This window comes from Leuciscus leuciscus (assembly GCF_965113295.1).
Source record: "Leuciscus leuciscus genome assembly, chromosome: 12".
Lineage (NCBI taxonomy): Eukaryota > Metazoa > Chordata > Actinopteri > Cypriniformes > Leuciscidae > Leuciscus > Leuciscus leuciscus.
The window spans coordinates 8,612,549-8,638,481 of NC_138736.1; the positions used below are offsets into that span (position 1 = coordinate 8,612,549).

General features: G+C 39.1%; 1 protein-coding gene across 1 annotated transcript in view; it reads left to right on the forward strand.

The window, feature by feature from the left end:
* Positions 1-25,503, forward strand: part of csmd2 (CUB and Sushi multiple domains 2) — a 324,493-nt gene extending 298,990 nt beyond the window's left edge. Inside the window, exons 55-71 of the mRNA XM_082187012.1 lie at positions 4,298-4,486; positions 4,617-4,790; positions 6,915-7,097; positions 9,324-9,500; positions 11,035-11,214; positions 11,353-11,526; positions 11,722-11,895; positions 12,234-12,307; positions 12,403-12,514; positions 12,716-12,895; positions 13,787-13,852; positions 14,007-14,168; positions 15,368-15,480; positions 16,481-16,568; positions 18,151-18,283; positions 18,389-18,566; positions 20,818-25,503. Of these exons, the coding sequence (XP_082043138.1) occupies positions 4,298-4,486; positions 4,617-4,790; positions 6,915-7,097; positions 9,324-9,500; positions 11,035-11,214; positions 11,353-11,526; positions 11,722-11,895; positions 12,234-12,307; positions 12,403-12,514; positions 12,716-12,895; positions 13,787-13,852; positions 14,007-14,168; positions 15,368-15,480; positions 16,481-16,568; positions 18,151-18,283; positions 18,389-18,548 (2,339 nt within the window). The 3' untranslated portion in view covers positions 18,549-18,566; positions 20,818-25,503. The remainder of the gene's footprint in view (positions 1-4,297; positions 4,487-4,616; positions 4,791-6,914; positions 7,098-9,323; positions 9,501-11,034; positions 11,215-11,352; positions 11,527-11,721; positions 11,896-12,233; positions 12,308-12,402; positions 12,515-12,715; positions 12,896-13,786; positions 13,853-14,006; positions 14,169-15,367; positions 15,481-16,480; positions 16,569-18,150; positions 18,284-18,388; positions 18,567-20,817) is intronic.
* The last annotated feature ends 430 nt before the right edge of the window (positions 25,504-25,933 follow it).

Below are 25,933 nucleotides of genomic sequence, written 5' to 3' on the forward strand. Positions count from 1 at the left end.
GCGGTTTTTTGAACCGATAAGTATTACCTCTGTCTTGTCTGGATTTAATAAAAGAAAATTACGCGTCATCCAATCTTTTATATCTTTAACACACTCTGTCAATTTGGAAAATTTAGCGTTTTCATCCGGCCGTGATGAAATATATATTTGAGTGTCATCAGCATAACAATGGAAACTAATTCCATGTTTCCTTATAATATTTCCAAGTGGCATCATATATATGGAAAATAACAGAGGGCCTAATACAGATCCCTGCGGCACTCCATAGTTTACTGGAGTTATGATCGATTTTTCTCCATTTAAATAGACAAAATGGTAGCGGTCAGATAGGTATGATTTGAACCAGCTTAGTGCTTGTCCTTGAACACCAGTATAATTTTGTATTCGATCTAAGAGTATTGTGTGATCTATAGTATCGAACGCAGCACTAAGATCAAGTAAAACTAGTATTGAGATACAGCCTTGGTCAGAAGCTAAAAGTAAATCATTTGTGATTTTAACGAGCGCAGTTTCAGTGCTATGATGCGGTCTGAATCCAGACTGAAACTTTTCATAGATATCATTTTGTTGCAAGAAAGAGCCCAGTTGAGCGGACACCGCTTTTTCTAATATTTTAGACATAAATGGAAGATTTGAAATGGGTCTATAATTTGCTAGATTATTATGATCTAATTGTGGTTTCTTAATGAGAGGTTTTATAACTGCCAGTTTAAATGTTCTTGGAACATGACCTAAAGATAAAGACGAGTTAATAATATTGAGGAGAGGCTCTTCCACTACAGGTAACACTTCTTTCAGTAGTTTAGTTGGTATAGGATCTAATAAACATGTTGTTGTTTTAGATGAAGTGATACGTTTATTTAACTCTTTTTGTTCTATAGTTGTAAAGCACTGTAATTGTTCTTGCGGGGTGATAATTGAAGCTGAATTATAAGGCGCGATTGAAGATTGAACGTTTACAATTGTGGTTCTGATGCTTTCTATTTTCTCAGTGAAGAAGTTCATGAAATCATTACTACTGAACTGTAACGGGATATTTTGTTCGGGTGACGTCTGTTTATGTGTTAGTCTAGCCACGGTGTTAAATAAAAACCTTGGATTGTTTTGGTTGTTTTCTATTAGTTTGTAGTTTGTATTAGAGGTGCTCAGCCCTGGCCGCTTTTAGGGCCTTTTTATAACGTGACATACTGTCATACCGCCTTTCCATTTACGCTCTAAAATACGGGTTTCTCTCTTTAAAACATGCGTAGTATTGTTATACCATGGTGCTTTATTTTTCTCTCTGACCTTTTTTAATTTAATAGGTGCAACCACATCCAATGTTCTAGAGAGAATGGTGCTCCTAGTGCTAGTTAGTTCTTCTAGTTCATCTGTTTGTTTGGGTTCAGGCAGCAGCTGAGACAGATTAGATAAGCAATTTGAGAAATTATCTATGGTGGATGGGAGGATTGTTCTGCCTGGTTGATAACGCGACGCCGCATGACATATTACAGCAGTACGTAATATGCAAGTTACCATGTAGTGATCAGTGACTTCATCGCTTTGTGGAATGATATCTATATCGGTTGGATCGGTTCCATGTGATATAATTAAATCGAGTGTATGATTAAGACGATGTGTTGGTCCGGTGACGTTTTGCTTGACCCCAAATGAATTTAATAAATCTGTAAACGCAGCTCCTAACGCATCATTTGGATTATCTACGTGTATGTTAAAATCTCCAACAATTAATGCTTTATCGACATTGACTAATAGGTCTGAGAGAAAATCTGCAAACTCTTTTAGGGAATCAGCGTAAGGCCCTGGCGGTCTATATATGGTAGCCAAGGCTAGAGATAATAGGGATGTTTTTCTAACATCTAAGAGCGTAACATTTAGTACAAGTACTTCAAATGAAATAAACGTATAACCCGTTTTCTGAGTAACATTTAGAATATCTCTATAAATGGTTGCAACACCTCCGCCACGACCAATCAGACGGGGCTCATGCTTATAACAGTATCCAGGAGGAGTAGACTCATTAATACCGAAATAATCATTTGGTTTAAGCCAGGTTTCAGTAAGGCAAAGTACATCGAAGCTATTATCTGTGACTATTTCATTTACAATAACTGCCTTAGGTGTGAGTGATCTAATGTTTAGAAGACCTAGCTTTAGAAATAGTTTTTGTTTACTAATAGCAACATTTTCTGTTTTAATAACAATTAGATTTTTCCTAGATCCTGCAGTAGATTTATTATTTGATCTCACTAAACGAGGAATAGACACGGTTTCTATGCAATGTTCTACACTAGTATTTATATCAGTTAAATTGGTGCAGCAGAGACTATGATTTGGACTTTTGGTTACTAGTCAAAGGGTATTTAACATTTTGGAGATGTTATCTGACAGAAGATCCGCTCCGAATCTGCTTGGGTGTAAGCCATCAGCACGGAAAAGCCTAGGACGCTCCCAAAACAGATTCCAATTATTTACAAAGAGCAGTTTCTGCTCATTGCACCATGACATTAACCATTCATTTAGCGCAAATAATCTGCTGAACTTTTCATGCCCTAGTCGGTACGTGGGAAGCGGTCCTGACACAATGATCGTTGTTTCAGGTGATGTGCTGCGTACCGTATCGATTAGATTCCTGAAGTCTTTCTTCAGAATCTCCGTCTGGGGCAGCCTGATGTCGTTCACTCCCGCGTGCAGGACCACAGTTCCGACGCGCTCATCACCGTTCAGGATCTCGGGAACGCGAGCAGCGATTTCAGAAACACGAGCACCAGGAAAGCAGTGACTGTGCACCTTACTTTTACCTAACGTAGCGTGTACGTGCCGAACGATGGAATCGGCGATGATCACAGCATCGCGTTCTGTTTCGCGTAGAGGGGAGAAGCGGTTTTGTGTGGATAACTCGAAAACCGGGAGGGTCGGAGAAAGTCTTGGTCTAAACCTGACTCGCGTCTTCCGCTGCGGAACCACCCAGGCTTCGTGGTGGCGTGTTGGAGCCGGAGTGAACGAGACCATGGCTGATTGCGACCGATGTTGAGGAACGCACGGAGTAGACGCGGTCGGAGTCAGCGGGTTAGTAACGTTAAACACTGATTTGTGTGCATCGGCGCGTGATGTTTCAAGAGCCAAACACCGGTCTCTCAGCTTGGCCTGTCTCAATAAAAGGTCGTGGATCTGTTTCTCAACAGCTTCCAGCTCAGACTGCAGTGCGTGCAGCTCAAATGTGTCCTCACCTGCACCAAAAGGTAGACTACTTACATCTGATATATTCGCCATTTTAACAGATGGACAGTGAGTTAGCAACAAAGCTACCAGTGATTTTTTTTTAGTGGTAGGGGTGTAGAGTAGACGCACGATAGGCGAAAAAATGGTTTTTGTTTGTAAGTGAGTGTGGAGAAGACGCGTTCAGCCGTGATCCACGGACGTAACCTTTAAGAGTATCCAGCATTGGATCACTAATAGGCTTGAGACGCGTCTGCTCAACAGTCCGCGTTGTAACTATGAGGTTTTTTAGGTTTTTTAGTGGTAGGGGTGTAGAGTAGACGCACGAAAGGCGAAAAAAATTAATAAATGTTTGTTTGTAAGTGAGTGTGGAGAAGATGCGTTCAGCCGTGATCCACGGACGTACCTTTAAGAGTATCCAGCGTTGGATCACTAATAGGCTTGAGACGCGTCTGCTCAACAGTCCGCGTTGTAACTATGTATATACATCTCCTGTACAGTAAGTCCCTTAAATATTACCAAGATAGTACCACCAAGATAGAAATGTACCCTAAGGTATTTTAAATGAAATTGCAATTAATCATGGGATTAAGATTAAGATTGTGGTTAAAGCACAATTTGTCATGAAGTACATAACTATTAAAAAAAGAGTCTGTAAGATGTTTTAAAAATGTTTTGAAAGAAGTTCCTTGTGCTCATTCAATTTAAAATAAAACAATATTTTTTAAAAGGTATTTTATTCTTGCGATGGCCAAGCTGAATTTTCAGCATCATTTCTCCATAATCTTTCAGAAATCATTCTAAAATGCTGATTTGGTGCTTAAGAAACATTTCGTATTATTATTATCACTGTTGAAAACAGTGCTGCATTATATGAAATAGAATTTTGTTGGTAACATTATAAATGTCTTTGTCACTTTTGATCAATTGAATGCATCCTTGCTGAATAAAAGTATTAATTTATAAATAAAGAAACTGACCCCAATCTTTCAAATGGCAGTGTATTTCTCAACAGTATTCATCACATTTCTCATTTTTTCTTTCTTCTTTCTTTCCCGCTTTCTCTCGCCCACTCTAGTTGTGAACTGCACTGATCCGGGACATGTGGAAAATGGTGTCAGACAGGTCCTGCCCAGCGGGCCTCATCGTTACAGTTTCCAGACCGCAGTTTCTTACAACTGTAACCCTGGATACTACCTGCTGGGCACCAGCACTCTGAGCTGTCAGGGAGATGGCACATGGGACCGCTCCCTACCCAAGTGCCTCTGTGAGTCATCTTAGTCTGATAAACCATCATTCAAATAATTCCATAACCTGCTTTACTCTGATGTGTTTATACATGTGATCTGACATTGTGCACTCTGGGTAAGGTTTGTCTGTTTTCTTGTGTGCCGCAGTGATTCTGTGTGATCGTCCCAGCATGCCTCCGTATGCACAGATCTCGGGGGACAGACGCACTGTGGGCTCTGTTATCCGCTTCAGCTGCATCGGCCAGCGCACCATTGTGGGCAATACCACCCGCATGTGCCAGCTGGATAGCCAATGGAGCGGCTCCCTGCCACATTGCTCTGGTACTCTAAATCTTTTCTCTATTCAACATGCATAATTTATCCACACAATTACAATTTCGCTTAATGGTTTACATGCTCCTTGCATCATCTATGTTTTTAGCATTTTTTTTTTTTTTTTTTTTACCTTATTATATAAATATTATTTTAGAAATATATTTAACTATAATATTTTTATATTTACACAAACGAATCTACCTACTATTATTTCAAAACATCTTGAGGCCCTATTTTGTCCTGAGCAGTGAAACTGCTAAAAATCCTTCAGGTATTGCAAGATCTTTGGTTTCCCAGCATGCTCTGCACATTTGAGCTCCTCTTCGCAGTGACAATTATGATGTTGAGATCCAGCTTTACCACTCATGAAAGCAAGCACTTACACACAACTATCACAACGCTTACAAACAGTTACTGATGTTGAAACATGCAGCGATATTAAGAAGGCTATGAAAACTTTTGAACAGGATAATTTGTGTAAATTGAGTTAAATATTTTTTTCTTATGGAGTATATGCAAATATGTTATGCTGTGTCTTCAGGGCAGTACTAAACCAACGTACTAATAAAACAGTTTTTTCCTTATATTTAACTCTCTTATGTTTTTGTAAAAATGAAACAGACGCACAGATTCTCTCACAAGGGAATATACACTTGAAAAGAAGGGAATATAAAGTTTATAAATTTAAATATATAAATAGTTTGCCATTTTTCACATTTGAGATGACACCATCTCTGAGGTCTTGTAAGCGTGTGAGATCATGAATCAATGGCTTCAGGATTACAGCCCAGATCAGTGGGCGGTAATACAATATTGCCATCTATACAGCGTCCGGAAGGGCGACAAGTGTGTGTCCCCCCCCCCATAAACTGCTTTAATCTTCTCATATTGGGATTGGCGACACACACTCCCACATGCCTGCCAGGTAATGAGCTGCCCTGCTCCACTATAAACACATCAGACCATTGCAATCCTCAGATATGCCAGAAGAGCTTCATCCCTGGCTGTAAAACCACTGACAGGTTTATGTCACAATTCATAACATTCACATTTCTCAAAAGATTGCAGTTTCTTTCTGCCAGCTGTCAAAAAGTGCATTAGGTTTTTTTTTTTTTTTGAAAAGTGCACATCTAGTGGTTAATAACTGGCCTGTCAGTGTGAGTTTCTTAAAACGATATGCGGTAAATAAACAGTAGTAATTCTTTAATATTTACTTTGCCCTTCACTAGAACACTCACTATTCATATTGAATTAGTGATTGTTTGTTGAGCATTACCAGGGGATGTATGGGGAATAGAAAGATCATTTGTAAATGCATCAGAGGATCAAAATAAGAGGATTTACTGAAGAACATCATGGAGTGCACACGTCGGCATTATGAGCGGGGAAATTAAGGGAAATTTTCTGTCCCTGGTGCTTTCTTATCCAAAGTAAATTATCACCTAAACCAAGCCACTGTGATGCCTCTTTTTCATCTCCTATGCCAGGTCTACCGCTGAGAGTTGTTCAATAAATATGAATGAAATTACTCATCATCTTGTGTAAATCTCAGTTAACCTCTTTAAATAAAAACCTAATGTAATAGAGAGCTAGTCTGAATGTCCCGCGGGGCATCTAGATTGTAGGTTTCCATGCATTCTCTGTCAAAGGATCTATATTGGACTAGTTTGAGGGTATTTTTTATTGTACATGGACATTAAACCAAGAGTTTAAACTCATGGTACTTCAGGGGTATAGACAACTCTATTGATTTAAATAGGAGTGATTTAGTTTGAGTTGTGTCCATTGGTTATGCAAGCAATGTCCAAAATCACTCACTTATCCCTGTATTGTCCATTGAGCACAATATATTATATATATATTTTTACAGTTTTTTTTTTCTTTCTTTTTTTTTCTTTTCTTTTCTTTAGATTTTTTTATTTCATTTTTCAAAACATTAATATAAATGTGCAATTTTTAAGGCCAAACCAAAATGAAAAAAAGTCAAAATTGATGTTGCAGGTTCGATGTAGAGATATACCCATTGTTAACACTGCCATATGAGACTTTATCACAGGTTTGAGACACCGGCTGTACACACAAGGATAAGAGTCCAAGTGCTCATTAGTCTTCATATGTGTGTTGTTTCAGGGGATTCTGCCGGCTTGTGTGGAGACCCTGGCATTCCAGTGCACGGGATCCGTCTGGGAGAGGAGTTCTCCGTTGGGAGCGTTGTACGATTCAGCTGTGAGCCCGGCTACATTCTGAAGGGGTCCTCTGAACGGACCTGCCTGGCTAACGGGAGCTGGGTGGGCATCCAGCCTGAATGCCATGGTAAGAAAAATGAAACCTGGATTTTTGCAGAAGAATGTGGATGAAAATGCATGATTAATTGCTTCTGCCTCCGGAAGATTCTGCTTTACCCGAAATTGTAGCCTATGCAAATTTCTCAGACAGCGAGTTATTTGATTCTTCACACAAATTCCCTTGTGTTTTAACTTTGTGCAAAACAGGATAGGGAGATGGAGACAGACAGACAGACTGAGATAGAAAGTGGTTGATGAGAAGTTATTTTCATCTAGATTGTTCCCGTCTGTTCTCTGCTGTAGCTTTAAAGTGGCTCAGTACACCCGGGGTGTACACATGTTACACTTCCACATGTACCGTGTTTTCTTTTTCCCAACATGCTGAACACTATCCAGTCAGGTTGCCCAGACAACTGTGCCGACCTTGCTGGTCCCCTGGACACTGTGCTGCTGTGTCCGCACTCTCTCCTTCTCTCTTAAATAGCATTATTATTCTGCTCGTGTTGGTTTGTGTAAAGTGCCTGCGGAGTCAGGCTGACATCCTAAAGAAAGGCATGTCAGAGAAGCAAAAAACCCAGGTTAATTACCCATGTGGAGATGCCTGCCATTTTTCTTACTCCACTTTTTTAACACCAGCCATTTGTTTCATCTCACATCTTGTTAACAGTCGCCCCTAAACATTTGCGATATTTTTAGTTTTGCATCTCCTACAAAGCACACTGTCATCTGAATCCATTCCTACCTCCCAAATGCCCGCGGGTTGTGCGTTTGAAATGTGTGTGTGTCTAAGTTTGTGTTTCTCTATTGATTTGACCCTTGGGCTATTGTTATCCATGCCAGTTCAGCAAACTGTGGTGGCTTAAAAGGTGGATTCTCAGAAAATGCCGACGTTTCAAGAGAAAATCAATAACAGCCTAAACCCCCTCTCATAAATTTACATCCTGAACACAACATAAAAAGCTTATTGTCTTGTGCAAGGGGAGATCAAGAAGACTTTTTTTATTTTTTCATTTATGTCCTCATCACAAATGTTTGATGTCTCAGCATTCACTTATATGAGGAAATTGACCATTCTTTTCAGAATAGGTATGTTTTATAATAATGTGAAATAGTGGTCATCAACTACTGGGCTTTGATCAGTTTTCTTGCTGCTACAAACAAATGTCTAAAGTCTAAATATAAATGGAATCAGTACATAAAATGCGTGATATTATAGATGAACGAGACACAGCAAGTGTTCTTTGCCATCGTGGCAATTTAACTGCAGCAAAAGGGCTAATGCCAGTCTATCTAGGCTCACAAAACCATTCAGGCTGGGAGTCAGCACAGCGAGTTCCACCGTATGTACACGGAGACATATCATAAATTATAGGACAGTTTCTGACAGCTAAAATGAGCTTCTCAGTCATCTTGCCTCGGTCGGACTCGCCACTGAAGAGTGAATCTTCATTTGCATAAAGTTGAACATATCTCAACTTTGTCACATCGCTGGAGACGCCCCATCCAGTCGCCAACGGTCACGGTTGCTCGTGTCGCCCAAAATCACCCATATTAAGGTGTGAATGCACCTTATTACTCTAATGACTAGTAGTTGACATGTAGTTGCAAACTTTCTTATACAAAATTTTGTCCATGTCCATGTCCCTGATTCCCCAGGTTTAATGCCGACCACAATGTGTGGTGAATTTGCTGGCCAAAGCATGAAACCATTGAAATTTAGTTGTGTCCAATAAACATATTTGGTGCTGTGTTGGGTCACCAGTTGGTGTCCAATATAAAATATGTATTCTGAAGTGAAACCTTTTTAGAGCCAAAGGACACTGGGGTGTGCCATAATAACAACAGGTAATTACTAGTTTGCTGTTAGTTGTTTTAAGCTCGCTATTCAGCGCTCAAGCTTTTTGTTTTTATTGGCAGGTCTCCAGTGCTCAAACCTCTTGCCCATATTGGTGGCATCCCTGGTTGTGAGTGTATGCCCACCTGCTCTTTATTGGCACACACCCATGAATAAGCTCCATCTGCCCTGTCCTGGGGCAGAGGATTGTCTAATGTATGAAATCTCCTGCAGTAAATGTGTTTATTAATTACACACTAAATTAACAAATAACTGTCCAGTTTGGGGGAGGTGCAAGTCCCGTTTAGATGCCTAGCAGTGTGCCAGCCTCCATTGAACCTTGGATTCATGTTCTACGCTGACCATGTATCCTTCTCACCTTGCATCCCATCTGATGTTATCTTCTTGTCTTTTTCACAGTCGTCTCCTGTGGCAACCCTGGAACTCCCCGCAACGCCATGATCCAATTCCATGATGGACTTGTGTTTTCCCGCTCTATCACCTACTCCTGCAGAGAAGGCTACTTCTCCAACGGCCTGCTCACCCGTCATTGTACTGTCAATGGCACCTGGACCGGGGACATGCCGGAATGCACAGGTGCCCCATCAACACCTTTTTTAAACTAGCTAAACTAGCCAATTACTACAGGCTCATTGATTGGTGGATCTTGTAAAATTCAAGCATGTCGGTAGGAATCCACATGATTGAAAATTTTGTGTGAAGGAGAAAGATTTCCCCATGCAACTAGTTCAAGTTGGTCATGCAGATTCACCACAAGACAAATAATGCTGCTTGGTTTGAAAGTGAGTTCTGTGTGAGCTGTGCTTGACAATCAGCCTTTTTTTGCACATGAAATATAAAAAGAAAAATTAACATGATCAATTATAAATTCATGGTGCACATCTTATCCCTCTTCCTCAATGCCTGATTAAAAACATAGCATGTTATCTGGATCTTTGTTCTGTCTAATCAAGAGCTTTTTTAAAGCATTTAGCACTATGTTAGGCTAGTATAAGTCTAAGCTCTTAGCTTGGTAACCGAAGGCTAACTTAAATATTTCCATTAGCTTTGCAGTTATCAACAGAGACTGGCTCCTAGCAAACATTTGCTAAACAAGTCTTATTGTCATTCCATGTAAGAACTTTGTCTCAATCATGCCTTTTATTTGCTTAAAAGTTTGTCGTTGTCTGTGTACATCTCCCTGAGTGACTCTATGTTCAGTAAGATCAAGCACCATCTCAGCGAATCAAAGTTGTGGATTGTCAAATTGGAAAGTTTCCATGTTGGAAGCCTGAATTCAAGTGGCTTTCTTTTGCAATTTTATGAGTAGTTGGAAATTCCCACTTTCCAAGTTGAATGGAATGCAGGATAAGTCAACTATGCTCATTGTGTCTTTTCATAGGGTCTTTAAGTGGCTTTAGAAAGGCATGGTTTTATTCTTGGGATTTTCTTAGGCTAAACTGCTCTGAATAGTACAGCTCTCAGTGACTGTGCTCTTGAGGAATCCAGAGGCTGGAGTTGAATTGGTTTTGTTCGCATGAAGCTTTTCAATGCATTGTGGTTCAGGACTTAATAATGAGGGACAGTGTTCTCCATTATCCCTGCCCTGGACACAAGCTGATCTGGGACGTCTACATAGCAGCCCTGTGTTGGAGAGATAGAGACTAGCCCTGTCTCCCATCTTGGCAGCCACCCGAGTGACTTGCCATGCTCATAAAAACACAATGCTCACTGTTCAGACTCTGAGCTAATGGAGGTCACGTGCAAACATTACAGCTCCAGACACATTGGTGTCTTTGGCACAGAGCAGGTGCCATTGGCCTCAGACTACAGGAAGTGACTAGAGGAAACAGACTCCCAAAGCTGGTGCCTAAAACAGTTCATTAATTTAAAGGCACCACTTAGAGTGATAAAAAATCTTGTTGCTTCCAGTTTATGACCCTTTTAATATGAAAATGTTTTTGCCTAAATTTGTTATCTTGTTTCAATGAAACGGCTAATTATAAAATGGTTCCAAATCATCCATATTTTGGCACACACCTCACTTCAGCTATGAACTTCCTCTAATCACACCACAAATGGCTTTCAGCATTCCTTTGACTTTTGCTTTACTCTCTCTGCCCACTTCCAGTCATTAACTGTGGAGATCCTGGAGTGCCAGCTAATGGTATCAGACTAGGCAGCGACTTCACGTACGGCCACAGTGTGAGCTTCCAGTGTTCACCGGGTTTCACTATGGATGCCGATCGTGCCTCCACGCTCATCTGCACCAAGGACCGCACATGGAACGGCACCAAGCCCGTTTGCAAAGGTTCAAGCCCACCGCTTATGAACTAAAGCTTCATGTGTACTTCAAAATTGTGCTCTGTTGACAGTTATTTTATTTATTATTTATTATTTTATTTAGTTTACTTTTTCAACATGACTGATTGTCTCTTTCCTCTCACAGCCATTGTGTGTGGGGCACCTCCCAGCATCCCGAATGGGCAAGTGGTGGGGACTGATTTCCAGTGGGGGTCCAGCATTAGTTATAACTGTAATCAGGGTTACCAGCTTTCCCTTCCCACCATCCTTACTTGCCAGGGCACGGGAAACTGGAGTGGTGAACGGCCTCAATGTTTTCGTAAGTGTGAATATTTCTAAAATACTGAAAATATAGTTTGGCTTTTACCAGAAATCTTTGTCCTTTCATAAGCATTTAGATCCACATATATATATTTTAACTGGGTGTTTCTACATTGTAGATTTAGGTTTTGTTTAATTATGTTAATAAATCATAGTACAGAGTTTTCCTCAATGAAATTCTCTTGCCCTACAGCTGTATTTTGTGGAGATCCAGGGATACCAGCCCAAGGCAAGCGGGAAGACAGAGGGTTCACATACCTGTCCTCTGTTTCATTCTCATGTTACCCGCCTTTGATTCTGGTTGGCTCTGCTCGGCAATACTGCCAGTATGACGGAACCTGGAGTGGAACCCAGCCTTCTTGCATAGGTCAGAACTGATTTATTCTTTCTTCACATTTCAAAAAAGCAGCCATTACTTCAGTGTCACATGATCCTTCAGAAATCATTATAATATGCTAATTTGGTGCTCAAGAAACGTTTCTTATCAATGTTGAAAAATGTTGTGTTGCTTAATATTTTTGCGGAAGCCGTGACACATTTTTGTTTAGAACCTTATATTCATCTCATATATCATATATACCTCATTTCATACCTGTATGTGTGATATCTATACTAGATTGAGTCATATTCATATATGCTATGCACTATACAGGCACCATACTGTGAATTACTTCTGATTGTTTTTGTTTTGTTTGTTTTTTACAGATCCCACTCACACCAGCTGTGTAGATCCTGGCACTCCTCTCTTTGGCAACCAGAACAACTCTCAAGGCTACCAGGTACTAATCACATCAGATCAGGGCTGTTTTCAATCCATCTGGAACTCTTTTTTTCTCTTGTCATTTATTGACTATTTGTGTGATTGTTTCAACAGATTGGTAGTTCAGTATTCTACAGCTGCAGAAAGGGCCACCTTCTTCTGGGTTCTATCTCTCGGACCTGTTTGCCCAACCTCACCTGGAGTGGCATGCAGCCTGAGTGCATCGGTTAGCCGCAATATTGCAAAAAAATATTAGCCTGATTAGCCTGAAAATTTGTTATTCAAATAATAATTATGTAATTATCTATAGTGATTAATAAAGTAGAGCAACCTTTCCTGATTTCAAGCGATTTTGTACAGTTGTTTTTTATTTTAGTTTTTCACAATACCACAATGTAAGATTTTCTCTCTCCTTTTCTCTCCTCAGCTCATCACTGTAATCAGCCGGAGCTCCCCGCTCAGGCGGATGTAGGTGCCATAGAGCTGCCATCTCTGGGTTATACGCTCATCTACACCTGTCAGCCTGGATTCTACTTGGCTGGAGGATCTGAACACCGCACCTGCAGGGCTGATGGCAGCTGGACAGGGAAACCTCCGTTGTGTGCACGTATGTACAAAATGCTTTACAAATACATGCTTGAGCCTACAAAGCAAAATACTTTTTCCTGTTTCTATTAAAAATGTGAAGAAAATGATCAATTGCTTTTGAACATGTTCGTACCACTTGCGTGTTTTAGCGTAGCCCATCTGCTTTATTCACAGATTTAACGATTTACCGTATTCAACCACATTTTTCTTCTCCGCAAATGTTGATAAATGGCCACGTGCTTCCGTTTCATCTCCACAACTGGCGTGATCGTTGTGCCCAATTCATCATGTTATTGGTGAAAGTTCATATTAGTAGAGCTCTGATTAGCCCAATTGATTGCATTGATTTGGTTTTGGACAGCCCAGACTGCTTTAAAACATCCCCAGATAAACAGGGCCCATACAGTATTTACTGTGGCTACTGTGAGCGTAGAGCAGAAATATAAGATTATCAATTTGCTTTTTACTCTGCTAAAGAAAGATGGTATTAGTCTCAAGTTAATGCTGAAATGGATCGCACTCTAAGAGTTGTTGAAATATGTTGCTGAAATATTTTATAACAAAGCTATAAAAGCAAGGTTCTGGCCTTTTGCAGTGGAAGGATATTAACAGCACCTGTGGGAGACCAGAGAGAGGCAACATAGTCTGACATCTAATAAAGCTGTTTTTCCCCACTGTCTGTGTCCAGTCATCTTATAATGTCCTGCGATGTAGACTTCACTAGATATTCAGACATATTAAGTGAGATTTCAAATAATAGAAAATGTTCTGTCCGAATGGTATAGGGTACATCGTGTACATCATGACTACGCATATATATTATATAAACAAACCAAATCACATTTATTGACAGGTCCTGTCTTCTGTATTCTTCCACTTCCTCTAACACCATATATGACTTATTCCATAGCTGATAACAGACCAAGTGGAAAAACTGTAGGAACCGTGCAAGAGCCGCCCAACACAAAGCTACCCGGTAAGTTTCACTGTCTACCATAAATTTAAATAATCTTTCAATGGAAGGCAAGTTAATTACAAATCCCCCTAAAATATTTTAGTCACTTGAATGTATAATAATTCTTGTCTCTGTTTCTTTCAATCTGTTCTTCTATTCTGTGCCTCTATCTCAGTGCCAAGTGGGGTTTTTGCTAAGAACTCTCTTTGGAGGGGTTCGTATGAATATCTAGGGAAGAAGCAGCCAGCAATGCTTAGCATAACTGCTTTTGAACCGTTCAGCAATCGGGTCAATGGCACTCTCACGGACCACAGCGGAGTACAGCTTAATCTGGCTGGTGAGTGTTTTTTATTTTAACCTCACAACACATTTCACCAACCACTCATTTGTGACGCTTCAGCAGCCAGGTAATGACAATTTTCTGGCTTGTACTGCCCCTAGCACTGTGTTTTGTGTTCTCTTAAAAGGAAAAGTTCAGCCAAAAAATTCTGTATACTTATTCCAAACCTTGGATGGATAAAAAACAAAAACAAAACATTAAATAGGAAATTATATCATAGCGAGGACCTCTACAGACCCTCAGGACTGTGTATGACAGGGGTCATACATTTCCTAAAATATCAAATAACTGAACAATTTTATGACAAAAAAAGATTAGTTTAGTTTGTAAAATGTACACACTAGGGGTTGAACGACTTGAACTGAACAAATAACGCGGGTTGCCTTGTGCACAGCTATGGCATATGACACAACGCTGCCCACAATGCTATTGCTTCTACATAAGTTTATTTTTATCAGTTCTTTTGTCTTTGAGACATTATATTTCTCACAGATTTCTGCTCGATCTAAATCCAAAACAGAGAAAGTAGCACAGTAAAGATCACATTTATATGCATGCATTAGTTAGAGAGTGATTGCATGGTGGCAGCGTCTCTCTACTAATAGTGAAGCTGTGGGTTTTAGTTACTAAGAGTATTATGCTAGAACTTTTCAGTTTCTAAGCTATTTTATTAATAAATCAGAACAATGTTGACAATACATTTCTGCGCTACTGAATGTTTCTGTGTGCTACTGTCTGTATGTGTGTGCGTTACAAAGCAGCAGCACATTAATTTAGGACTGCGATTAACTTGCTTGTATAGTAAGCTGTTTAAAACATGTATTCACCCAATCAATTTTGAGCATCCAGATGGTATAATCAAACATTTATTGTGGAGTATGTATTTATTTGTCATTTTAACTGTTGGAAACGGAGCTTATATGTGGACTTCAGTGATTTATTATTCTGTTGCGCCCTCTATAGGCCATGATCAGTGATTAGTCGACGTCAAGCTTAAAGTGTCGACTACTCTGTGCAACCTCTAGTACACACACATGCAAAACCATATAAAACCAATACAAAAAGTTTTCCTTTTTTTATTTTCTTTTTTTTTTTATTATCGGTTTAACAATCTCATGACACTCATTAACACTTATTGTAGGTGCACCAACTTTTTAACAGCTTAATTCACATACACATCCTCTCCATTCCTGCAGGTACCTATAAGAAAGAAGAAGCCCAGTTGTTGCTGCTGGTGTATCAGATCCGCGGTCCTGTGGAGATCTTCGTTAACAAGTTCAAAATTGACAACTGGGCACTTGACGGACATGTATGTAAATTCCTCTTTCCGTTTCCTCTGATCTTCGCTGCAGTTGTCACAGGAAATCCCTTGTTTGCAGTACATCCATAAAATCATTATTCTGATATGTTGAAATGGAGACTCCCTGCAGTGTGAAACGTGGAAATAATAATCATCGTGATGATTATAGAGATTCTCCACGTTGTAATGGATTAGATTCAAATTGATTGTTTGCTTTGAAGATATTAAGCAACCACAGATCAAATATTTAAGCCACGTAGGTGTGATTTAACTTGACCCAGCCATCCAGTTGACTTTTTCTGAAGTAAACTGGTTACTGGGAAAGAGAAGCATCTTGCAATTGATTTCAACAGCTTTGCTTTTATGTTGATGCAAGTCCTTTCTACTTTACGGTATGACTTCATGCAGATGTAGTCTTCTGAAAGTCGTGGTCACACTTTGAAAGATGGAGGTTTCTGTACCTTTACTGCAACCTGAGAGTGTGCAAAGAGTTCTTCAATACTCACAGGCTGATGTAAGGGCTCTTGTCTAGGGCCAGACCTTGGGCTGCTTGTAACCACTGAAACCCTCAACCACACACACACACACACCTTGTCACTCCTGGGGATAGGAGAGCACCGACAAAGTTTTTCTTTTAATTAAAACGTCAGTTAAATCATTGCTGGGTAATCAGGGCCAGACGTCTCTACCCCCTCCAATGCACACGGGACAAGCACCTAGGAGAGTGTAATTAAAAGTGTGGGCCATGAGTGTGTGGCTCTTGTGTGTGTGTTCATGTAAGAGAGAGAAAGAGCACAAGAGGTAGAGGATAAATGAGAAAGCTGGTTTTATATGTGCCTGTCTGTTTGTATTCGCATATGTACACGTTTTATGCCTCAGTGAGGAATGATGGGGAAAGTAAATGTCAAACATAAGTAGTCTTTCACATGAGTGACACATATTACCTTTCCGTGGCTCATTTTTGACATTTTGAAAATTTACACTTACTGTTTTGTGTTTTTCTCCACAGGTGTCGTACATGCCTTCATCTGATTCATTTGTATATCAAGGCTTTGTTCGAGGAAAAGGCTTCGGCCAGTTTGGACTTCAGAGGCTGGGTATGTGTGCTTGTCTTATATAGGACACTTCATTTGTTAAAACGTATTCTTTAAAGGGTTTGTTTCACCCAAAAACCAAATATGTTGTTCCACACCTATAAGACTTTTGTTTGTCTTAGAAGCACAAATGAACTTTCGAATGGAAGGATCAGAAAACAAGCTTCATAATAATATCTTTATTTGTGCTTCGAGGATTAACAGAAGTGGTTCGGAATGACGCGAGTATGAGTAATTGATGACAGAATTTTAATTTCGGGGTGAACTTATACCTTTAAGTCTGAACATCTAAAATGACAGAAATACAGTTTTTTGTTGCAAAAAGAAGGAATATTTAACTGAAAGTGTCTCATGATTGCGCCAATAGCATTACCAAACAGAATAGCGACCCCAAGCACTCTCCTCACTGATCGAACTAACATATCCACTTTCATGAACAATTTGGTTTTCCTGTTAAATCAAGCACACCTAGGACACCGAAGTGATTCCATTGGCTGAAACTGTTCAGTGTACTAGCTCAGTGTAGCAGTAGCATAGCATTGCATGCTAGCTCACCTTATACCCTATGCAAGTGACTTCTTCTACATTCTCTGATCAGGCATTACAATGGTTACCCCTCGAGTTCTAGAGTTGCGAGTTCTATTAAATAAAATATTAAAATATTAGGTATTGAACCCTTTCAGGGGGTTATCTGTGTCAGATGATTGGGATACTCCCAAAAAAAATCAGTCCATCAATTATTTGCATATAGTTGTCTCTGGAGTTAAGCTGGCAAAGTATTTTAATATTGAATACAATAAACATTTCAGTCTGTGTTGATTCCTCTATAATTATTTATCAATGAAATGTTTAAAAATGATATATACTGCCAATGCTGCGCACAACAGCTATCATGTATTATTATCATACAGTTTAGAAAGAGAGAAAGGAAAACTAGAGTCAGTCTAAGTATCTTGTGTACAGCTTGTGGAGGCCAAACCATGAACGGTCTGTCAAATCCTGCTGTGATGAAAAAGGTGCGCCTTCATTTATAAACGACAGCTGTATAGACTCATATCCCAACATCGTCTGACAGATTGAGCAAACAGAAGATTTATTAATAAGAGGGGCTGTAGGGGAAAGAGCATGTGTGTGTGTGTGCACACCCATATTCCATCATTTTATGTTGTTTTGATGAGCTGGCTCTATTGAGTTAGTTAATTGAATCTCCCACTTGCAGCCTTGATGTTATTGGGAAGCTTCTTGGCATTGTCTGATGAACAGGTGCACTGACACTCTCTTGTTTTTTAGGAAAGCTCTGTGGTCGAAATAGAAAAGTGAATTCAGAATGACTTCATCTTTGCCGTGTCTTATCTGTAATTAAAAAAAGCATTGTCAATATAATGCAGTTTGACATCTCCCAAAAACACGTCCCCTAGTTGAGTTATACAAAACAGTGGGATATGAAGTTGCAACATTTCATGTATTAATTTCTTATTTGTTACATGGTTTTAAAATCAATTTGAACACATGCTTTGACTGAACTTTTAACTTGTGGTTAGTTATTGTTATTTCATAAATGGTTCCTTCGTATGTTATTTTACAGAGGGCCTTGATCCAACTGGGGTGAATCCAGGCTATAACTTTGCCTCCAATAGCAGTTCAGTGGCAGCAGCCATTTTAGTGCCTTTTATTGCCATGATTATAGCAGGCTTCGCCCTCTATCTCTACAAACACAGGTAAAGCAGTTCACGGAAGATTTATAATTTATTGTAAATTTATTTGTGTATGTATTATGAATCACTCCTCCAGAATATTTGTTAATATGTCTTGCTTGCTTTCAGAAAAAGGCCCAAAGTACCCTTCAATGGTTATGTGGGCCATGAGAACACCAACGGAAGGGCGACTTTCGAAAACCCTATGTATGACCGCAATATCCAGCCCACTGACATCATGGCCAATGAGACAGAGTTCACGGTCAGCACAGTGTGCACAGCAGTATAGCGACCTCTCTAGTCAAAGGTGAGTCTTCAACCAGAAAGATTCATTCTCGGCCTGACTTTGATTGATTTGTTATGACTGGGGTTGTGCTGCAGAGCCTGTATCTGTAATAATCTCATAATTGAGATAAAACCGTAATTGTGCTGGACTTTAACCAGAATTTTGTAAAATTACATGAAGCCTTTTTTTTCTTTTTCTTTTTTTGCTTCGGGCACATACTAGCTATGATATTGTAGGCAAATATGTTAGCTAATAACTATGTTTCAGTTTGCCTCAGAAATACATTTTGGAACAGCCTTTGCGCCAGGACCGTGTTTCCATACGAAGTCCATCAGGTTTTGGAACAGAGATAATTATTGTTTTCTTTTGAAACAGTATCCTAACTCGTCTCCTTCTCTTCCCAAACTCGCTGGTCTGTGTCCGTAGATGGCGTCCATCATATCGAACCACTTCCAATTTTTTCTGTGTACACCACTCCGGCTGTTGTGGTCTTTCACCTTACGGTAGTCACTCTGCAGTTTCTTGCATTTAATGCGGCACTGCTCGGACGTCCGCTGGAACCCCTCGGCAGACATCCTCTCAGAAACATGATGAAAAACCTTTTCATTTCTCACCATGCCATCGAGTTCCCTTTGCACCCTTTTTTCACCGATGAGACCCAGGAAGGTCTGCACCTCCTGGGTCGACCACGGTAATGTTATGCTGCGCGCCGACATTGTTTTGTAACTGTGTTGTGTTTTAAAAATGTTGTAGTTTCCCTTGTAACACTCGCAAGTTCTCTGTCAACCAATCAACGTTCTGCAGTGAGTCTAGCTCCACCCTTTAGGTACCATACCACTGTGCTAGGTACCCCAACGGAAGGGTACCGAAAAAGTGGAACAGTACGATTCGGCATTTTGGTACCATTCACAACTTTTGACAATAGAAACGTAAATAATTGCGTACCGTACTGTACTGTACCGTACCGCTCGGTGGAAACGAACCATTTGTGATTTTTTTTTTTCTTTTTCTTTTTTTTTCTAGAACTTGTTAGACATTTTTCTAGATTTCAGAGTCATACTGTGACCTTAGCATTCTGCATCCACATCTAACGTGCTTCATTAGACTACTGTACAAACTAGCATGGCATCAGAGATGAAAAGGTCATTGCCGACCACATATCAAATCTTGCGATATAATAAGCCAAATGAGGACATAGACCTCAGGGAAAGGGAAAAAAGCAATATATCCTCACATAGTTGCTTTGGAATGATTTAGTGGCATCATTTGCTGTATATTTCTGCTATTATACCCAAACTGCCTTTTCAGCATATAGTTTGTTTGAATGTTGAGTGGGGAGAGGGGGAATTAAAACTGGAGAAATTTTACTTGACTTTACTTGAAAATTTCTGAAACTGACTTTATCACCCTAGTTTTGCCCTTAGTCCAAATGGAAAACAAACTGCTGAGGCAAGGGGATAAGGATAGAGAAATATTGAATTTTAATTTATTTATATCAGCTGTTGTACCCTTTTCAAACTTTATATATATATATATATATATATATATATATATATATATATATATATATATATATATATATATATATATAATATATAAAGAGCACCTAATCTAAGCCGCAGACTATGAACTTGGGCAGGATTTGTAATTGGTTTCCCCCCTGTATCCCATGTATTTAAGTCTCATCTGCTGATTTGAACCTGAAACAGGCTCTGAGGTATATTTTTATGAATTAAGTTAAAAATGTACCTTGCTATTGCAGTGTTGTGATAATGTTAGTCTGAAACAGTTGTGTTGAGCACCCCTCTTTCTCAATTTTTTCTTCTTTTCACTTCTTTTCACTTCTTCTCTTATCCATTCCATCTGAAAAGCAGTGTTGGGCAGTAACCAACTAAAAGTAGCATTGCTATTAACTACGTTTTTCGGTATCCTAATAGTACCTCAGCTGTTTTTAAAATAGCTTTTCCATTAATGGGCTACTTCTGAAACACAAATAGTACAGTGTTTTTTTTGTGTGTGTGTGTGTTTTTTTGCACACAACTTTATAAGCCGAGCAAGTAATCAAAAGCACTGTCATTGGGAGTTGTGATTCAGCTGCTTCAACATAGTTAGATACTTTTTTTTTTTTTGTAACTTGAACTGTAGCTATAGTAAATTTGACAGTAGTTTAACTATGTCTCTTGAGAAGTTTCGTAGTAGTTTCTCCAACACTGCAGATAAATGTGTCTTCTCTGCTCTTAATTCCTTCTCCGTCTCTTTCCTCTTTTCACAGGCTGGATATAGTCTTTCCCTCTCCAAACAACTATCCCCATAGTTACGAATGGGCCGGACGGATGGACTAAAGAGGAGGATTTTTTTGTTTTTCATTTGTAAACCAATTCCAATGTGACAAAAAGTGATAAACCTTGATAACAATGCTGTAAAAATGCATCAACAGAGATGCACTGATAAAGAACCATGTCAGTGTTTGCTAGCTAAAACTCTGTTCCTACACTCTTCTGCTGTCTCCTCTTTTTTCCTTCTGAGGGAACGTCCTGTTTGACTGTGGCAGCGCGAAGGGACACATGTGAAGCTCACAGTCGTCGCTTGCCAAAAAAAGACAAGAGGTACATTGTTCGGTCAAACGAAGCCCGCCCATTCTTACTCTTGAGGTAGAGGAAGCCTTCATGTGAACAGGAAGTCAAGAGAAGCATGTTGCTGGAGAAGCTTTGTTTAACTTTTTTACCTTGAGTTGTTTTCTATGGAGTGCGTTTTGGCTTATTTTATCCCATATCCACCTTGAACTAAAATCACAAACAAGTGCAGACTTCACTGAGGACACTCTCTCTGACACATCAGTTCCCTGAGCATGTTACGCCACACCTCGACTTGAAGAGGAATGAGATTCAGAGGCTTATTAGAAGACATGGATTCTAGCTGTAGCATCTCTTTTCTCATTCCAGCTTGAAGGAACAGGTGTTCTCGCACCATCTTATCATGATCCTGACTGAGAATGGACAGTCCAACCCTCTGAGCAGCCCAGCGGAGAACATGAAAAGACACGGTGCACGTGTTTATGTGTTCAGGGGCTTTATGAAGCTGACTTCACGGCCATTATCGGCTGTTATTTTCTTTTTCCCACATTTACAGAAGTAAAGCAGCCCACATTGGAGGGTTGGATTTCCTCTATATAACCAAGGAGTGGATTTGGATGTTCTGAGTTCGATGTTCTTGGTTTAATGGCTGGGATTTGTTGATGAACCATTCACTAGCGTTTATAGATATTCCTGATGTCAGGCAGATTTTAGGTGGTGGGCTTCTGATGTCATTGAATGTCACGGATCAAATGATTTTCATACATAGATTAAAAAAGCAACACAGCCCTTGAAGACTTGAAGTACGGAGATAAATATAACTTGAAATATGTCTTTCATAACCAAGGGAGGGTCTGCTTTCAGTCCTCAAGTTCTGAAGTCAAGGATAAGGATGACGGATTTAGTCAAAAGGAGCCAACACCAAATAAGCGTGAAAATCTTTAATCTCTGTAGCTTTGTGTCATAATCTGTTTCCCTGCATATTCCTCCATGTCATCCATGCCCACACCACACTTACGATAAGCAAAAGGGGCTTAGAAATCACTCCTTAAAATACTAATCCAATGCTGGTTGTTTATTTGCATGCATTTGCCCCAATAACTTGATGGGAAGGTTTGAAGATGAGCAACAGCTTGGGAAGTGTACAAATGGAGCGGGATAGATCTGCATATTGAATAACTTGTACACTATATTCTGGGTGCAGCATCCTTTAACTGGCCGGTGTTTTTGAAATTTGTAATTCAGTTATTGAATATTATTGTCGCTGCTTGTTTTTGCATCTTTCGGTTCGATTTTCTTGTCTTATGGCCTCTGTTACCTGATGCCGGCATTTACTTTCCAGTGGGCATTTAAATTCCTCCAGTTTATGTGCTGTTCTGTTCAGCTTCTGAAATCAATCTCTGATATAATTGCTTTTACAGGTTTATTACTTTTGAAATCGGTAGCCTATCAGCGTTTTGTTAATGTGATATTACCCAGAGATTGTTTCAATTGTAAGTTGATCGAAAAAGCAAAGATTGTATTTCCCTTGGGATTTTATGGGCCAGGAGTTTAGCAGGTACATTATCTTCAACCTATTGACATTCACTTTATATTTACAAGACTGTCGTATGGCTGTTCTTTTTTTCATTTTGAATTGCTTTATCAGTGTAGACGTCATCTTAAAGCATTTGCCACATATCAGACAACATTTTGCTGCAGATTTGCATTTTTATGCCTCAGCAAACCTACAACAATAGCAATGCTGCCAGATTTATAATTCTGACATTAGAAATAGCTCCTTTTAAAATGCTACAAAATTACACTTAACACACACACACAAATCAAGGCACAAAGGGCTCCAAAGTCATCTCCTCTACTTCATCGTCATCTTTATATGTGTATTTGAACCCATACTGTTGTTGAAGTATCCAGGCAGACTGTGTTTCACACTTGTCCATCTGTTTCTCGTAACAGTGCCTTGGTAACGCTACATGTGGTGTATCTAATCTCTTCTTATTGCTCCATTTTTGTTATTATTGCACAATGGTCAAGAGCTGCCAGTTGCTAGGGGAGAATTTCAAAGACGCTGCTTCTCTGTTTAGTCAAGTCTTTGTTATTCTTAGCTTAAGAGAATCAAACAAATACAAAAAATAAAGACCAGCACCCTAAAGCGTGCAATTAATTTATATCTTCACATAATTCCTTAGGTTAGAACCTGCACTTTAAGGGAGCAAGTAATCACTCTGTCTTCTTTGTCCTTCCAGCTAGTATTTGTCATTAGAATATTCTTGTATTGTGAATATTATTAATTTAGCAAATCTATTGCAAAACCTATGGTGCTGCTTTGCCAAAAGCCCTATTCGGACGGGATTAACTTTACAAGGGTAGATGGAGTAATGTAATTTTACCACAGGACGTCTGTAATATTAATGGCCAATTCGCACAGGATAAGATACCTCAGTAAAAAGAGCAGAAGTGGGAGGGGTAACTCGTGTCATCATGTGCGTATTACGTTGCTTCCTGATATCTAACGCTAAACTAACGCTAAAAGATGTTTTGTGCCTCTAACAAGTGCTTTCGATCTTCTTTCTGATCTGAATGGTATGTGGAAAACACTTGAGTTTTGCCACAGACTTGTCCCAGCGTCTAGAACGCAACTGAATGCTTTTTCAAGCGTCTCCATACTTGAAAAGCCGCGGGATTTTACTTTTAAACAGGAAATGACGAAATATTTACGTACATATTTACAGCGGGTCTATTTGCATGGGATTAGTATTACCTGACGTCATTTTTCCAGACCTTTTTACTGAAGGTAAAAGTCGCCATAATCATTACAGACATTGTCCGTAATAATTACTGAAATGGCACATTCGGACGGAACTAAAATCACAGAGAAGCTCTGGTAATTATTACTTTACCCCACCTCTCCATGTTAAACTAGTCCCGTCCGAATAGGGCTAAAGTCAAAGGCATCAGCCTATTTCATGTACATATATAGAGAGAAATCAAAAGCATTTACGGTATTATTCATGGCATTTAGCAATGGTAACAGTGAAATAGCTGAAGTACTCAACATGTCCTTTCAGTGTTCCAGTCTGTAGTGTCGTCATTGCACGATCACTAAATCAGACTGATGTGTTATCAGTGTCATACCATTTTTATTAACCCAAAACTGGTGCTTACGTCTTCATGTGACGAGCTGTGCCTAGCAGCCCTCCATATATTTTATGTTATTCTCAGCCCAACTAAATCACACATGCATACACTAAAATGGAGACCAGCATCTCAAATAATTTACAATGTCACATATTTACATATTTGTGATGAGCCCTTTTCATTAAGGTTTTGTTAGCATGACGTTAAAGTGAGCTTGTTTTTTTTTTTTTTTTTATCTTGCGTGCTACAAGTTATATGAAGCAACGACAACGATCTTCATTGTTATCCTGTTGTAATGTCAAGACCACCTGGTAGTGTCAGAAAACATATTTGTGTCTTTTTTTCAGTGTCTTTCAAAGGCGAGAAGTTTGGATGTAGACAATATCGGGATTTCATTGAATGTATGTTTAATTCTGGAAATGTCTATGTTATATCTGCTATACATATTGTGAACATCCAACAAACTACGTAACTCATGAAATGTCCCTTAATAACATATCAGAAAAGTGGCACCCCTAAAAGACTGCATATCAGTATATTTAAATTGCACACTGCAGCTTATATTGAAGAAGTATATGAAAATGTTAAACTACAGGATGAACAAATCAGTTTTGTCTGGAGGTCGATGTGAAAATATCTTGGTATGCACTCTTCCAGCTTCTTTTCGTCCTTTTATTGTCATTTTGAGAACCACATCCATGCGTTTCTCTCCAGTAGGTAAGAGGTACGAGCCCAGACTTGAAGGACTTTTAAAGGACTGCTCTGCTCTGGCTATCCAAAGCCTAAAGGAATACAGTCAGTCTTGAGTTGCGTACTTGACCAAAAGGATTTTTTTGAACAGACTTTCAAACTTTCAAGGACCTTATTAGAGCGGTCCGTTGCGGATATCAAGACAGAGACACTGAGAGGAGAACTAATGAATAGAAACCTTTTTTGTACAGAGATATATTTTTATGGAAATAAATTTGTAATATAAAAAAAAAGAGAAAGTGTATTGACAGATCTGTAAATGTTTTTCATTATTGTAGTACAAATGCTAGTGGGGATTATAAAAATATATATATAAAATATATATATACAAAGACAAAATAGAGACAAAGGTTTTTTTTGTAAATGTAAAAACGATTGTATATAGAAGTTTACATATTGTAAATATGTAATACCCAACATGGCTTGTCTGCAATATATAAAATGTATTTTATCTGTCTGTATATGATGCTTTGCATTGTGTTTCAGCTTATTCTACTTTCTTGAACTTAAAAAACCTATTTTGAAGTTTTTTTGGAATAAAAAAAAGAAAACATATGTGCCTGGTAGTTTCTTTGTTGTGTGGCAGGTTTGTAATTTGAATGCATGATAATGAAACTTTGGCCGAACAGATGTTTCAAATCTTTATTTGTCCACTGTGTGCATATTTTAACCCAACCTGGCAAAGTACGAGACTAGTTATTTTGGTAAAACTTTAAAATAGCTGTTCCGTAATTAATAACTACATATAACACAGGAACAAATGGAGGTAGCAAGACATCAAGGCATGTCCGATTCAATGTTTTTGTAACATCCCGGCTGCTGGGATGCCTTTATAAGATTTTTAAGGCAGCTTTTGTGTGTCCTTTACTACATAGTATGCTTAATATGTCAGAGAAAATGGTTTCTGATGAAATTATAAAAACATTT